Here is a 16,332-nt window from a genome sequence, read left to right as displayed (position 1 = left end):
TATGAGATAATGCATTGTGTGATCAGAATGCGGTATTGTTACATATTTTAATGCTCTATTGCTAAAGAGCCCAGAGTATTTTACCAGTAATGGCCTACATTATAGTCTGTGTTATTATTAATGTAGCCTATTGTGTTACTCGCACAACACAACTGCTGCCACCAGGAAATAATCCTTCTGGCTCTTCGGCATTCTTGGTAAACGCGATGTAGGATACGTAAGACGGAGTAAGCTGTAGCACAACTTTAAGTTTTAAATCAAAGTGTGTAAAACGCTTTATAAAATAACTACTATAACGTAAAGTGCTGTTGGCTAGAAAATCCTTCAGGACGTACATGTTACCAAGAATAATTATAGGCTATATTTCTCTTATTTTAATTCAGTTGCTCGTTAGCGCGCACGTCTTCTGCGTGCACGCAGTCAAACTCGCTGCAAATTCAATTGCCGCATTTTATGTCGTAGTTCTTAATCTACCTGCTTTTATCGCGGGGAGTAACTGAAAGCACCGCTGAGCAACATAAGGTCACCCACCCTTTCAGCGAGGCAGGGTGGAGTGCACACAGGCGACCGAAGAGAGAGGGGACGCGCTGCGCATTCACCAAAGGGAGAGGGAGAGCAAGAGCGCTTGAAGAGGGGGTTATGCGTGTTTGAGCCGAGAAGAAGGGGGAAAAAAGTCGGCGATCCAAATTGGCAGATTCAGAACCGAAATGTCGAGCCGGACCAGACCGGGCTTTTACAGTCAGGAAGTGAATAAAACCGCTTGGGAGGTTCCGGAACGGTACAGAGATCTGAAGCAGGTGGGCACAGGGGCGTACGGCACCGTATGGTGAGTTTCGCTTAGTATCTATCGTCAGTGCCCCTGTTGTTATGTGTTGTCTTGGTATGAGGCCGGCGTGATAAAGTAAGCAACTGAATATCAGTAATTGGAGGAACCACATAATACCGCCAACTACATTTCTGTTTTTAAAAGAAATTGCTGTGGGTTGTGCCATGGGACCTCTGAATAAGAGAGTCCATTGTGTAGGCGAAATCTCGCAAGGTAGCAAAAGCGGTTAATAGAGTTCAACCTACTGGAGGTTGTGAAAATACTTCCGCGATGGCTGTTCGGTTACGATATAGCCTAGGCTACGACAGCTATTTCAGCCAAACGTGGAAGTGATTTTTTGGGGATTTACCCTGTTTCTGTGAAACAACCCCCCCCCCTCCCCCCCGTTCATATTCTCTCACGCCTCCTACGCTTTCCCCCCTCGATCTGCTCAATGTGATCTATTTCCCTTTGTAAAGTGGCGCACCACGTTAACAAAGAACTCCCGTCGGCTTTATTGTGTGCAACGGGAGAGGGCAAAGCAGCACATTATCCGTACGAGGGCACATATATTTAGCGTGATTCTAACGTATCCACTGGCCCTCCACTGGGGCTTGTATCCTCGAAGGACAGGAAACTGCCAGGCAAAGTAGTTTTCCGGGTTGACACATTGTCTTGTTTTTTTTTTTTTAATCAGCCCCGCGCAGATCCACTGATCTCTATAATATGTGGATCTGATGCAGTCGGCTTGGAGAAATGAATTGGGCGGATGATTTTCAGATCCGTTTTCATTGCATTTTTGGCACCACCACAGCGTCAACGGAAAAAGTTCCTCTGCACGGGTGCCCGCGTGTCTGAGGAGTTGTGATGGGCAAATATTAGCGCCGGTGCATGTCAGAACTGGCCCAGTGCAGATGTTTCAACACTGTGGTTTCTGCGAGTATTTAAGGATCGCTCGGAGCTGCACCGACTAGATGGTCGAGGCATCTTATTATTGGCAAAGCTGTAGCCGTAAATGGGATGTCGAAAATGCACCAGTGTTGTTACAGCCATTGTGAAGCCTTTCATTTTGATTTACATCGCTGCCTGACAAGATTATTAGCCTACGCACGAGAGCATTCTTCTATTCAACAACGTAGGAATTTGGGGAGTTTTCTGACCATTCTAGTCCATTGAAGGTTCCAAACTTTATTTACGAGAATTCACTAAAGATAGCAGTACGGCTATTTCGTTTTGAGTAGGCATACTATAGATAAGAAAACTTTAATGTTTTTTTATTTTTTCATTTATTAATCATGACAAAAAAATGTTTATTCCTACTTTTTTTTTGCAAAACAATAAGTTAAATTTAAATGGACACTGGTTGTGTCTGCAGCTGTGTGGTATTTTGCGTTGCCTGAGAAGGCCGAAAAATAATAATAATCTTGTTGAGTTTGTGGGAAATAATGCTTTAATGTATTGAATGGTGAATAATTATAGGATTACAAAAACCAGCTTGCGGTTTTTCTTCACTATAATTCCAATGGTTTTTGCCAAATATTGTCCTTAAAATAAACGCCAAATAGCAACATCAGTTCAATGAATTCTTCATGGGGGTCTTTGGGATAAAATGCAAATTAAGCGCACAATAGGAGGTAGAGACTCATAACATGGCAGCGAGTTAATCAAATAACAATGCATCAACATGCTTGTTAAAAATATATAAATATATTGTTTTCTCTATTTGGTTTGTAGCCTTTCGTATCTTTTTTCATGCACTTAATTTTCTCTTGCCATTTATCAGTAAGTGTTGGAAACTGGCAAAAGAAACACGCATCTTATAAATATTCATGACTATTGTGCTCAAAATAATCTATATTGTTAACAAACAATTAAAACCACTCATGTTTGGCTGAACAGCGGAATGAAGTACGACACCATGACTGTGTCGGTATTCAGTGCCCTGCAGGAAAACATACCAGTCCATTTGCTTTTTATCGTTGCTTTCTTTTGTTTGCTATATCGAAGAGGTGCCTTCTGACGTCACAGGATTATGATCTCCGGCGCAGAGTTAGTTAATTTCTATTTTGTTCACGTAGAATGCTCGTTTTACTGTTCAACTAAATTGATGCATAAATAAAAGTTAATTCGCCTTTCATTCGTTTCATTTCAAATTACATTTGCAATCTGCGGAACATGCACTGTCACAGGAAAGGTTAATTAATTTATACACTAAAAGTTAGCAATTAAATCGATTTACAAAGGGCTACTGTCCTGAAAATACACTCGGCAGTTGTTCTGGGAACAAAATGACAACGATGAAGTGTGCTGAGGATGTTATGTTGTGCACACAGGCACAAGTTCAGTAATTTGTGCTTCCAGCTAAACATCAATCTAGAATATACCCCCTCCCTCCCACCTCCCGCTCCCGGATTGTAACACAATTGATTAATTTGAACACTTCAACACCCAGTCAATATTTAAAATGAAGTTTCAGGAGGGGAATTTGCGCCCGGTCCCTATCACACTCTCTTCAGCCTGCCAAACCAGATTCCTGGACGGGAATAAAATAATAAAAAAAATCTGACAACGGTAATTTATGTACATTAACAACTACGGCTCAATTTGGAACTGAACCCGCGGGGGATTACGGAGTTATACTGAGTTGTATAAATTCACAGATCTGGAACCTGGAACTTTGCCGAAACTGGAACATGCACAGAAACATGCAGTAAAACAAGGTTTTACTGTGAATTTATCCAGCCAACTAATCCCTGCTTGTCTGATTTATGGTTATCACTCGCAAATAACAAACTGCAAAACCTTTCCTTACCTGTCTGTATATGTTGCAGGGTAAACCTTGTACTCCTGTCAACCCATCTGTATAACTTCGTGGAGATGTTGGGCTATAATTATTTTGTTTGAATAATAATGAGATAATATCATCAATAACTATCATAAGAATACTCATATTATTGAAAAATAAAAACAATACACCACAGTCAAGATTGTGGAGGAATATTTTTTGGCGTCACACATTTATAAACTGTACAAAAAGATGTAGGCAAACTTTTTATACAAAATAAACACATACAAATATGTAGTTAAAAAATGTATGTGAAGTCCTGCCTGTTCCTGGTTATGATATATGTTTTAGTGATTATTTGCATTGTTTATCAGTCGGTAATTCTCTCCTAATCAGCCGAGAGCAGCGCAACTCAACTCCTCGTCCTGCGGGTCCGCGGCGTCTGCCGGTATTCGCTCCTTCCGTGCGCTACACCTGCCGATTCTCTCATTATTTCACCTGCCTTTTTCAGATACTTAGTGAATTAGTGAAATCGGGTGGTGTCGTGTGCGGTTGAAGCAAACGGCCGCAGACGCTGCGGCCGGCTGGACGTGGGGTTGAGTAGCGCTGGTTTGGCGGATTGGCTGACCTTTGAACTCTGACCTCCAGTTCGGCGGTGGACCGCAGGACGGGGGGGCGGGTGGCCATAAAGAAGCTGCACCGGCCCTTTCAGTCGGAGCTGTTCGCCAAGCGGGCGTACCGGGAGCTGCGTCTGCTCAAACACATGAAGCATGACAATGTGAGCACTCTGCACTGCTGCTGCACACTAAACACTTACTGCACACCTACTGCACACTACACACTTAACTGCACACCTACTGCACACTACACACTTACTGCACACTTACTGCACACTACACACTTACTGCACATCTACTGCACACTACACACTTACTGCACACTTACTGCACACTACACACTTACTGCACACCTACTGCACACTACACACTTACTGCACACCTACTGCACACTACACACTTACTGCACACCTACTGCACACTACACACTTACTGCACACCTACTGCACACTACACACTTACTGCACACCTACTGCACACCTACTGCACACTACACACTTACTGCACACCTACTGCACACTACACACTTACTGCACACCTACTGCACACTACACACTTACTGCACACTACACACTTACTGCACACTTACTGCACACTACACACTTACTGCACACCTACTGCACACCTACTGCACACTACACACTTACTGCACACCTACTGCACACTACACACTTACTGCACACTACACACTTACTGCACACTTACTGCACACTACACACTTACTGCACACTACACATTTACTGCACACCTACTGCACACTAAACACTTACTGCACACCTACTGCACACTACACACTTACTGCACACTTACTGCACACCTACTGCACACTAAACACTTACTGCACACTACACACTTACTGCACACCTACTGCACACTAAACACTTACTGCACACTTACTGCACACCTACTGCACACTACACACTTACTGCACACTAAACACTTACTGCACACCTACTGCACACTAAACACTTACTGCACACTTACTGCACACTAAACACTTACTGCACACCTACTGCACACCTACTGCACACTACACACTTACTGCACACGTACTGCACACCTACTGCACACTACACACTTACTGCACACTACACACTTACTGCACACTTACTGCACACTACACACTTACTGCACACCTACTGCACACTTACTGCACACTACACACTTACTGCACACTTACTGCACACTTACTGCACACTAAACACTTACTGCACACCTACTGCACACTACACACTTACTGCACACTACACACCTACTGCACACTAAACACTTACTGCACACTACACACTTACTGCACACCTACTACACACTACACACTAAACACTGCACACTTACTGCACACTACACACTAAACACTGTTACTGCACTCTACACACTTACTGCACACCTACTACACACTACACACTAAACACGGCACACTTACTGCACACTACACACTAAACACTGCACATTTACTGCACACTACACACTAAACACTGTTACTGCACACTACACACTAAACAGTAACTGCACATTCAACACTTACTGCACACTCCACACCCAGCATTGTTGCAACACACTGCATGCTCTACACTGTTACTGGACACTAAGCACTCAACACTGTAGCTTTTTCTGCACACTCAACAAAACTATTGTACCCTGACACAGACTGCACCCTTCTCTGTGCCAACCGACCACCATGTCGTGAAAAGTGTTTTCACCCAACACTACAATGAATTTGACACACAGTACTGTATACTTGTACTTTCTAAACATTTTCTACAGCTGGGCAGCCCAGCTAAAGTACCTGTTCTCAAGTTTGAGCCCAGTTCTCTCACCACTCTGTGATGCGATAAGCCTCTTGTTGAACTTGGTTGTCCTGTCTGCAGCAGTCACATGACATGTTCCCGTGGTGACCTTTACCAGTAGTGACTGATTAAATGATTATAAAGCGTCAGACAATAATTGCGTGTATATGGCTGTTGGCACGCATTCCTGGCCATGGCGACAGGGTGTGGCTTCGTGTTGATGCAGGACGAACACGCCCCACACCCTAACCTACGCAAAATGGCAGCGTGCCCGTCTCGAGTGACCTTTTTCCTCCGTCTGTCTTTGCTCTCTTACCCCATTGGCTGGGGGGCAGGTGATCGGTCTGCTGGATGTGTTCACCTCCGCCCTCTCATTGGACAGATTTCAGGACTTGTGAGTAGCCTTGTATCCCCGCTTCAGCGCACTTGATTACATCACATGTTTGACCCATGTCCCGATTACATCGGCGCCCTGTGTTTGATATTGCAGGCTCATTTCAGAAATAGGCATCCTTGTTTTCAGACACATTGAATTCTGAAATTAATTTGAAAAAGAAAGTGACACAAAACTGTTCTGAACAACTGTAATGGTGGCATGTTGAACATCCTGTTGCACAATGTCTACAGACTTACTGACGTAGTATGGTTTGCTCTTATAGTGTCTGAGGCATTCTCTGGACTCAAAGCGTAGGCCTACGTCGTTATTGATTTGGGCTACACCCCCAACGCACCCACCAAACGGGAGCTGACACACCTCAAAGCCTGTTGTAGGACATTGTATGGGAGGAAAAATCGTTCAACACAAAAACCGTAGCAAAACATTTTCCGATTGAACGTACCCCTGGCCACGCCAGAGATCTGATTGGCTGTCTGTGTCTCTGTGTCAGTTACCTGGTAACACCCTATGTAGCAGATATCTGATTGGCTGCCTGTGTCTCTGTCAGTTACCTGGTCATGCCATACATGGCAGAGATCTAATTGGCTGTCTGTGTCTCTGTGTCAGTTACCTGGTCATGCCATACATGGGCACAGACCTGGGGAAGCTGATGAAGATGGAGCGTCTGTCTGAGGACAGAGTGCAGTTCCTGGTCTATCAAATGCTCAAGGGACTCAAGGTCAGTTTTATATACACACATGCACACATACACACACACACACAGACACTCAGACACAGACACACACACAGACACTCAGACACTCAGACACTCAGACACACACACACACACTCAGACACACATACACACAGACACTCAGACACTCAGACACAGACACACACACACACACACACACACACACAGACGCATACACACACACACACAGACACTCAGACACACAGACACAGACACACACACACACACACACACACACACACACACACACACAGTCACTCAGACACTCAGACACACAGACACAGACGCATACACACACACACACACAGGGGCGGCTTGTAGCGTAGTGGTTAAGGTACATGACTGGGAGCCACAACGTCAGTGGTTCGAATCCCGGTCGAGCCACAATAAAAATGATCCGCACAGCCGTTGGGCCCTTGAGCAAGGCCCTTAACCCCACATTGCTCCCCGGGCGCTGCACTGTGGCTGCCCACTGCTCCTAGGTAACTAGGATGGGTCAAATGCAGGGGACAAATTAACCCACAGGGTTCAATAAAGGATATCTTATCTTATCTTATCTTACACACAGACACACACACACACACACACACACACTCAGACACATCACAGATGCACACAGCAAATACACACGCATAAAAACCCTTGAAGACACATTCACCTACAACACACACACACACACACAAAGCTTCATGAAAACAGGCATACACATATGTGAGACATGTATGCTTATCTCACATGCATACAACAAGCACACTGGAACTCTCTCAAGTGGACTTTTGACACACACATAAACACATGCAGAGGTACAACAATACAACTGAAGTGTACACACACGCAGACACAAACAAAACCCAACGAATGCACATTGACACTGATCGGAAACAGCTTTTGCGATGCTTTCCAGCCTTGTTATTTGTGTGTATGCAGATAAGAATCTCTCTGTCTGTCTCACTCCTCCTCTCTCTCCCCCTCTTTCTCTCTCTCTCTCTCTCTCCATCTCTCAGTATATCCACTCAGCTGGGATCATCCACAGGGTGAGTGAACTTTAACCTTTAACCTTTAACCTTCAGGAGCTCATTGTGTGCGTTGCCGCCAGACCTGGGTCCGACACGTAATTGTTTTGGATTCAAATACTTTTCTGTGCTCTACTGATCTTGCCTGGTGCGACTGAGCCGACCAAGACGACCAGAAGGTGGGGTTTGGGACTTTTTGCGGTATTTAATGGGTTCCAAGTGGCAAGACAAATCTTAGTAAAGCACAGAAAGATATTTGAATCCAGAACAATTACATATTTGACGCAGGTCTGGTTGCCTGGTGTGTGTGTGTGTGTCTGTGTGTGGTAGTGAAAGGACTGCTATTAATTCTTCCTGCTGAGATTCATAAGAGTGAGCTCAGACAACGTTTCGACCTGTTTGGTCTGTCCTCGCGTGAATACACCTGTAAAAGAACATTGGTCGCAACGTTGTCTGTCTAGTTCACTTTAATAATAAAGATAACAAATAGCAGAGTGCGGGTATTATTTCCTGACTTTGTTTTTGTTCTTTTTTTTTTTTTTTTTTTTACCTATCCCCTGCGCTAAGTACTTTAGATGTGCGCTTGTGTCTATTATACTGAGGTGATAGTGTACCATAATGGTTTGGGAAACTGGCTTTGCGACTCCCTGGTGAGAGCTTCTGCTCCCAGATTGCGGCTGTTGTTGTAGCGATATGGGGCGACATGGCTCAGGCAGTAAGAGCTCTAAAAGCAGTAAAATACTCTACAAAGCATTCTTGACATAAACTTGAATTATACATCAAGTTTTCTTTAGTATGAAATAGCGTACTTCAGGTATACTTCAAGTGTACTATTTTTGACAAGGGACACAGTGGGTTCCAAACAGTACGCAGCAGGTTTGAAAACCCCTGTGCTAGAGGATAAGCACGTGCCCTGTATGCTAATTAGGGGCGACGTGGCTCAGGAGGTAAGAGCAGTCGTCTGGCAGTCGGAGGGTTGCCGGTTCGATCCCCCGCCCCGGGCTGTGTCAAAGTGTCCCTGAGCAAGACGCCTAACCCCCAAATGCTCCCGACGAGCTGGTCGGCGCCTCGCATGGCAGCCAATCGCCGTCGGTGTGTGAGTGTGTGTATGAACGGGTGAATGAGAAGCATCAATTGTACAGCGCTTTGGATAAAGGCGCTATATAAATGCCAACCATTTACCATTGAGCCCTGGGCAGTGGACTCAATCTGAATACCCAGCCGTGCGCTGGGCTGTATGTAAAAACAATGTAAACGTTCTGCTGGAAAAGAGCACCTGCTATACATCTAAAATGTAAAATGCGATGTAGCGTGCGAGTGCTCGTCTGCGTGTGAACATTCGGTGTCCGTGTTCGCAGGATCTGAAACCGGGGAATCTGGCGATCAACCAGGACTGTGAACTTAAGGTGTGACCCCCCCCACCCACCCATCCACCAACACTTCTGACATCGATGGAAACTTCATACCCGACGACTGCTTTTTGCTTCACAACACACAATCCTCACACGCAGTTGTGCGCTAAAGCAGGGCTGACCAGCCTCGCTCTCAAAAAGTGCAAACCCTGCCTTCTGGTCCTCTTGTTTGGCTCGAGGCTTGAGATCAATCGTCAGGCAACATCATCGAATCAAAATAGTCATAAAAAAACCCTGAGAACGTTAGCGTTCATAAATACGAGGGCTTCAGATTGTCTTTTGCCTGCAAACGGGAGATTCTAGCACTGTGGCTTGCCCGGATTTCAGCACTTGGCCTCTGCCTCTTCCTGATGTGGCTGTTCTGGGTGCTGACCACATACTTTCTGCTGACTGCACTTAGTATGAGTGGAATTTCCCTTAATACTGACTGATATCAGTGTGGAATTGACATTTTATAGTGACTGATATCAGTGTGGAATTCACATTTATCCTGCCTTTTCCCAAATGCCCGTCTGTTCCACAAGTAGAACACAATTTGAAAAATATTTTGTTGCAATCTTTGTTAATCCCTTGTATGAATTCAAAAACCTCAGCGTAATCCCTCTTAGTCTCCTTGCACTAAACCTGAAGAGATTACGTAGCCTATCCTAAATCTTTTGTAACTCAGTCAATGCGGTGGTTTGTTCGGCTAAGCGATGATGGCGACGCTCCGTTCACAGATTCTGGACTTCGGCCTGGCGCGGCAGGCGGACAGTGAGATGACGGGGTACGTGGTGACGCGGTGGTACCGCGCGCCGGAGGTCATCCTCAATTGGATGCACTACACGCAGACCGGTGAGCATCGAGCACAGGCACGTCGCCCTGGCACTTACAAATGTCGGCCACCGGAGGGCGCTGTTACGCCGTTAAACTTAACATTTAAATCCTCATTTAGCACAAACTCGTCTTCAGTGATGCCGAGTTTTTTTTTACTTTTCCTCTGGCTATTTTTTTTCTTTTTTTTTTCTGAACTGTCCTTTCTTCCTCGAAATATTAATCTTCAATATACAGGCAATGTTTGCTTTTGTCATTCACCGATTGATTTAAATGGTTATTTGTCTTCCGGTAATTAAAAAATAACTGAGCCATTAAATATTAATTTTTGATATGAAGGCAATATTGGCTTCTCTCATTTACTGATTGATTTAAATGCTTATTTGTCTTTGAGTAATTTTGAAATAATTAAGCCAGCTTCTCAGCGCGATAACGTAAAGAACCGGATGATAAACTTTGTGGTTTGCATACGTACGTACGATGCTTCACTCTGACCTGCCCTCCCTCTCTACCCCCCTGTCTTTAGTGGATATCTGGTCTGTGGGCTGCATCATGGCAGAGATGCTCTCAGGGAAACCACTCTTCAAAGGCAACGACCGTATCCTGCTGTACTCGGCAATGAATGCTATTCTCACGTTATTGCGATACTCTGAACTACCACCCCACTCACACTACTGTTCTACTCCAAACTTACTACAATACTCTCACCTTACTGCTCTAAACTTACCACCCCACTCACACTACTGTTCTACTCCAAACTTACCACAATACTCTCACCTTACTGCTCTGAACTTACCACCCCACTCACACTACTGTTCTACTCCGAACTTACTACAATACTCTCACCTTACTGCTCTAAACTTACCACCCCACTCACACTACTGTTCTACTCCAAACTTACCGCAATACTCTCACCTTACTGCTCTGAACTTACCACCCCACTCACACTACTGTTCTACTCCTAACTTACCACAATACTCTCACCTTACTGCTCTAAACTTACCACCCCACTCACACTACTGTTATACTCCAAACTTACCACAATACTCTCACCTTACTGCTCTGAATTTACCACCCCACTCACACTACTGTTCTACTCCTAACTTACCACAATACTCTCACCTTACTGCTCTAAACTTACCACCCCACTCACACTACTGTTCTACTCCAAACTTACCACAATACTCTCACCTTACTGCTCTAAACTTACCACCCCACTCACACTACTGTTATACTCCAAACTTACCACAATACTCTCACCTTACTGCTCTGAATTTACCACCCCACTCACACTACTGTTCTACTCCTAACTTACCACAATACTCTCACCTTACTGCTCTAAACTTACCACCCCACTCACACTACTGTTCTACTCCAAACTTACCACAATACTCTCACCTTACTGCTCTAAACTTACCACCCCACTCACACTACTGTTATACTCCAAACTTACCACAATACTCTCACCTTACTGCTCTGAATTTACCACCCCACTCACACTACTGTTCTACTCCTAACTTACCACAATACTCTCACATAACTGCTATTTTAATTATTTCTGGGTTCAACGAGTACTGATGCTACTTCTGTTACGACTGCTATTACTGGTTCTATACTCTCTCAACCACATCTGACGTTGCTGTTTCTGTTATTTCTCTTCTAATAACAGCTGCTTATATGAATTATAACAATTGCAATGAAGGTTATCAACAAGCAGTCTTGTATCAATCTATTCAACAATTAATAATATAGAAGATGATTCATCCCAAGAAGAACACCAACTTAAAATGATTAGGGATACATGTATACACCCCTTGCCTTTTGACCCTTGACCCCCGGATTAAAGACCTCGATCAGTTGACCGAGATCATGAAGATTACCGGAACACCAACTCAGGAATTTATCTCCAAGCTACAGTCTCAGGATGTGAGTAACATGCACAATGTGTACCAAAACACAGGCACACACACGTACACATACGCACACATACACGCACACACACACACACATACACACACATACATGCACACACACACGCACACATACGCACACACACTCACATTAAAGAGTTTTAAAAAAGCCACACAGATTTAAACTTTTTAATAAAGTTCTCAGGCTTATGTAAGTCTGGAATTTCTGCTGTTGCTTGAGCCCTATATGTACAGAGCTACTGCATGCTGTCAATCACATTTGTAGGAACCAATCAAAAGACTCGCTACACAAGCTGCTTTGGAGTTTTTGAAGTGCATTTTCTTGCTTGTGACTGCAGTCCCTGAAATGAAACCTCGCAAGTCCTCGAGAACTTCTCGAAATGTCAAATGTCCTCCATCCTGCACAGAAACTGTCTGGGCCAGGCAAAAAAAATCTATACAATAAAACTGAAATCGTATCAAAAGCTATCCCTTTAAGCATTGCCAAAGCTACATCCTGATTCCTGAATGAACTTAGTGTTCTCTCCCGTCAGGCGAAAAACTACATCAAGAGCCTGCCCAAAATTCAAAAGAAAGACCTGAGGGATCTATTCTCGAAAGCAAACCCTCTGGGTAAGTGAACTGCTGAACCAAAGTTTGTTTAACCCAACGTTTTTATACCTTTTAATCTGTTTGGGTCTTTAAGGGCGTTGGAAAAAAATCACGGCAAAGCATAAAGTGCTTATTTTTATTGTCAGCAAATGGAAATCATAACACCCGGAGCGCAAAACATGCAGTGCCATCATTTTGAGAAGAATGTACGTGATGGTATTGGCGAGAAGAACTCTGGTAGTTTGTCATACCAAAAGCATATGTGCAATATATCAGCATTTGTGCTGTATTGTAGCTACTATATGATTTTAAATCGATTGTATATCCTCCAAAGACCTGACGATGAATGTTTGTCTCCTGTTGGGGACGTGTGTCTCTGGTCCTAATCTCAAGAACCAAAAATTCATTCTCCGAAATGCCAAAACGTTTAAAAAAGATTTAAAAAAATTTCTTCTGGGTGAAGGAGGACAGGCATGTCCTGGTATTTGTCCTCTGTGGGGAAATATGTATGTTTAAGATAAGGTGTTTCTGTCTTTTGAACTTGACACAGTGTTGGTTGTTCCTTATGTTTATTGTAACAAGCGATCGATAAGGATTGAACTAAGGTTATCATTTAAGGTTGTAATCCTTCCTTGGGGAAGGTTCAGTTGTAGTCTGCCCTTGTTTTTTGCAGTGTGTGTGAGTGTGTGTGTGTGTGAGTGTGTGAGTGTGTGAGTGTGTGAGTGTGTGAGTGTGTGAGTGTGTGAGTGTGAGTGTGTGAGTGTGTGAGTGTGTGAGTGAGTGAGTGAGTGAGTGAGTGTGAGTGAGTGAGTGTGAGTGAGTGAGTGTGAGTGAGTGAGTGTGAGTGAGTGTGAGTGAGTGTGTGTGTGTGTGTGTGTGTGTGTGTGAGTGTGTGAGTGTGTGAGTGTGAGTGTGAGTGTGTGAGTGAGTGTGTGAGTGAGTGTGTGAGTGAGTGAGTGAGTGTGAGTGTGAGTGTGTGAGTGTGTGTGTGAGTGAGTGTGTGAGTGAGTGAGTGAGTGACAGTGCGGTCAGCATGCGGTCACAGTGCGGTCACAGTGTGTCTCTCCCCAGCGCTGGCGGTGCTGGAGTGTGTGAGAGTGAGTGAGTGAGTGTGTGGTCACAGTGCGGTCACAGTGTGGTCACAGTGCGGTCAGCATGCGGTCACAGTGTGGTCACAGTGCGTTTCTCCCCAGCGCTGGCGGTGCTGGACCGGATGCTGGTGCTGGATCCCGAGAGGAGGGCGAGCGCGGCGGAGGCGCTCTCTCTGCCGTACTTCTCTGAGTTCCGGGACCCCGAGGAGGAGACGGAGGCACAGGCATACGACCACTCACTGGACAACGCTGACCTGCTCCTGGAGCTGTGGAAACGTGAGAGAGGGGGAGGGGGAGGGAGAGAGGGAGGGAGAGAGGGAGAGAAGGAGGGAGGGAGGGAGGGAGGGAGGGAGGGAGGGACTCACCACCATGATTAGCCTTCGACTGTAATGGCACTTATGTATAGATTGTATAGATATTGTTGTTTTTTATTGGCTGTTGTATTGTTGTACTCTGGGTATTCTAGCTGCCAACTGTGGTATGCTAGTTTGGAAGTTGATTGTATTCTTCAAGGGTTCTGATTATCTGTGTTTACACGAGGACTCGGAACTGGACTGTCCTCTCAGGTCCTCTTAGCACTCATACTTGTGTTTGATTTGCACTTTGTTGTACGTCGCTCTGGATAAGAGCGTCTGCTAAATGCCTGTAATGTCATGTAATGAGAGAGAGAGAGAGAGAGAGATCAGTGTGAATTTACCTTTTATAGTGAGAGAGTGGAGTGTTCCGCTTTAATGAACGAGTGTGAGACTCACACCGTCTCCCTCCGCAGGGCACACCTTCACGGAGATCCTGTCCTTCCAGCCGATGGTGGCCGAGGCCAAGGAGACGTCTCTCTGAGAGGCTTCGGGCACATTCTCCCCCCCCGGGCCTCTCACCCTGTACCCCCCCCCCCCCCCCCCCCTTCTGTTCCAAGGGCCCTAGGAAGCCCACCTCTTTGTTTACACTGCCTACGCCCTGGCCAAGAGGACTCTCTACTCCTGCAGTGTGTGTGTATATGTATATGCGTGTGTGCACACGTGAGTGTGTTTGTGGATGTGTGTGTGTGTGTGTGTGTGTGTGTGTGTGTGTGCGGGCATGTGTGCGTACTGTATATATGTGAATGTGTGCATGTACATGTGTGTGTTTCTGTGTGCGTTTATGTGCCTGCGTGTGTGCGCACGTGAGTGTGTTTGTGGATATGTGTGTGTGTGTGTGTGTGTGTGTGTGTGTGTGTGTGTGTGTTTCCATCTGCGAGTGGCTGAGTGTGTGCGGACTGTATATATGTGAATGAGTGTGTGTGTGTGTGTGTGTGTGTGTGTGTGTGTGTGTGTGTGTGTGTGTGTTTCCATATGCGAGTGGCTGAGTGTGTGCGTACTGTATATATGTGAATGAGTGTGTGTGTGTGTGTGTGTGCGGGCATGTGTGCGTACTGTATATATGTGAATGTGTGCGTGTATGCGTGTGTGTGTCTGTGAACATGTGTGTGTTTCTGTGTGTGTTCATGTGCCTGCGTGTGTGCGCACGTGCGTACACATCTACCTACAGAACACGTACACGTATGTGTCCCTGTGTGCACACGGGTACGTGTCCCCCGCTCCAGTGAGCATGCCTGCACTCGCAAGGCTGAACCAGGGCTACCCTCAGTGGGCTTCTTGTCAGCTAGCTAACCGCCCAATCAACGGCGACGGTATGTAACGCAGCGATTTGATTGGCTGTTCTTCACTACCTGTAACATTCCGGAAATGGCAGGTCTCCGTGTGTGGCGTCCCTACTTGTGAAATTGCAGGATGTGTTGACAGTTTAGTTTAGCGAAGGTGACCGTTGGGACATGGATCGGAAAAGAAATTTGCTTTGTAAAGATGTTCCTTATATACGAATGTACGTCATGTATGTACCTTCATATATATGATAATTGTATGCATTGTATGTGTTCATTGAGTGTACTCTCACCAGAAACAAAACTTTTAATTTTTGGGTAACGCTTTATTTGAAGGGTCCTTCAAAAGAGCTACATAACTTCATAAGCGCTACGTAGCACATGCATAAGCACTACCTAGGCATTCACAAATGCTTATGTCAGTAACCGTCAAGGATCTTGTGTCTGTTCAATTTGTGAATCAATGCTGGCATACAGTAACACACCATTTGTCTATTTGCAGTTATTGACATATGCACTTATTAATGCTTATGTAGTGCTGATGAAGGAGTTGTATATAGTAGCTTTGATGTTGGGCCCTTCAAATAGCGTTAACAATTTTTTTGTGCATAAGCAATGTAATGTGGAACACTGAAAATTAGAATGATATATATATATATATATATATATATATATATATATCAATATTACCTAAATATTTTGGTCGCACTTTCTATGAATG

The 16,332-nt window shown here is 44.8% G+C and overlaps 1 protein-coding gene across 2 annotated transcripts; it reads left to right on the top strand.

Moving 5' to 3' along the window:
- Window positions 1-209: 209 nt before the first annotated feature.
- LOC133118913 (mitogen-activated protein kinase 12-like) lies at window positions 210-14,868 on the top strand. 2 transcript variants are annotated; one of them, XM_061229206.1, is made up of 12 exons: window positions 210-797; window positions 4,239-4,368; window positions 6,330-6,388; window positions 6,998-7,109; window positions 8,129-8,158; window positions 9,496-9,543; window positions 10,269-10,383; window positions 10,889-10,960; window positions 12,209-12,288; window positions 12,827-12,905; window positions 14,078-14,251; window positions 14,745-14,868. In XM_061229206.1, exons 2-12 carry the CDS (start codon window positions 4,354-4,356, stop codon window positions 14,810-14,812), a joined length of 852 nt encoding a protein of 283 aa, XP_061085190.1. In that variant the 5' UTR covers window positions 210-797; window positions 4,239-4,353; the 3' UTR covers window positions 14,813-14,868. The 2 variants fall into 2 exon arrangements, with proteins under 2 accessions (XP_061085190.1, XP_061085188.1); XM_061229204.1 differs by having other exon boundaries at window positions 210-826.
- The last annotated feature ends 1,464 nt before the right edge of the window (window positions 14,869-16,332 follow it).

The sequence above is a fragment of the Conger conger genome, chromosome 19 (assembly GCF_963514075.1).
Source record: "Conger conger chromosome 19, fConCon1.1, whole genome shotgun sequence".
In the NCBI taxonomy this organism is placed as follows: domain Eukaryota; kingdom Metazoa; phylum Chordata; class Actinopteri; order Anguilliformes; family Congridae; genus Conger; species Conger conger.
The sequence above is the reverse complement of the archived record's forward strand: the minus strand, read 5'-3'. Positions and strand labels throughout refer to the sequence as shown.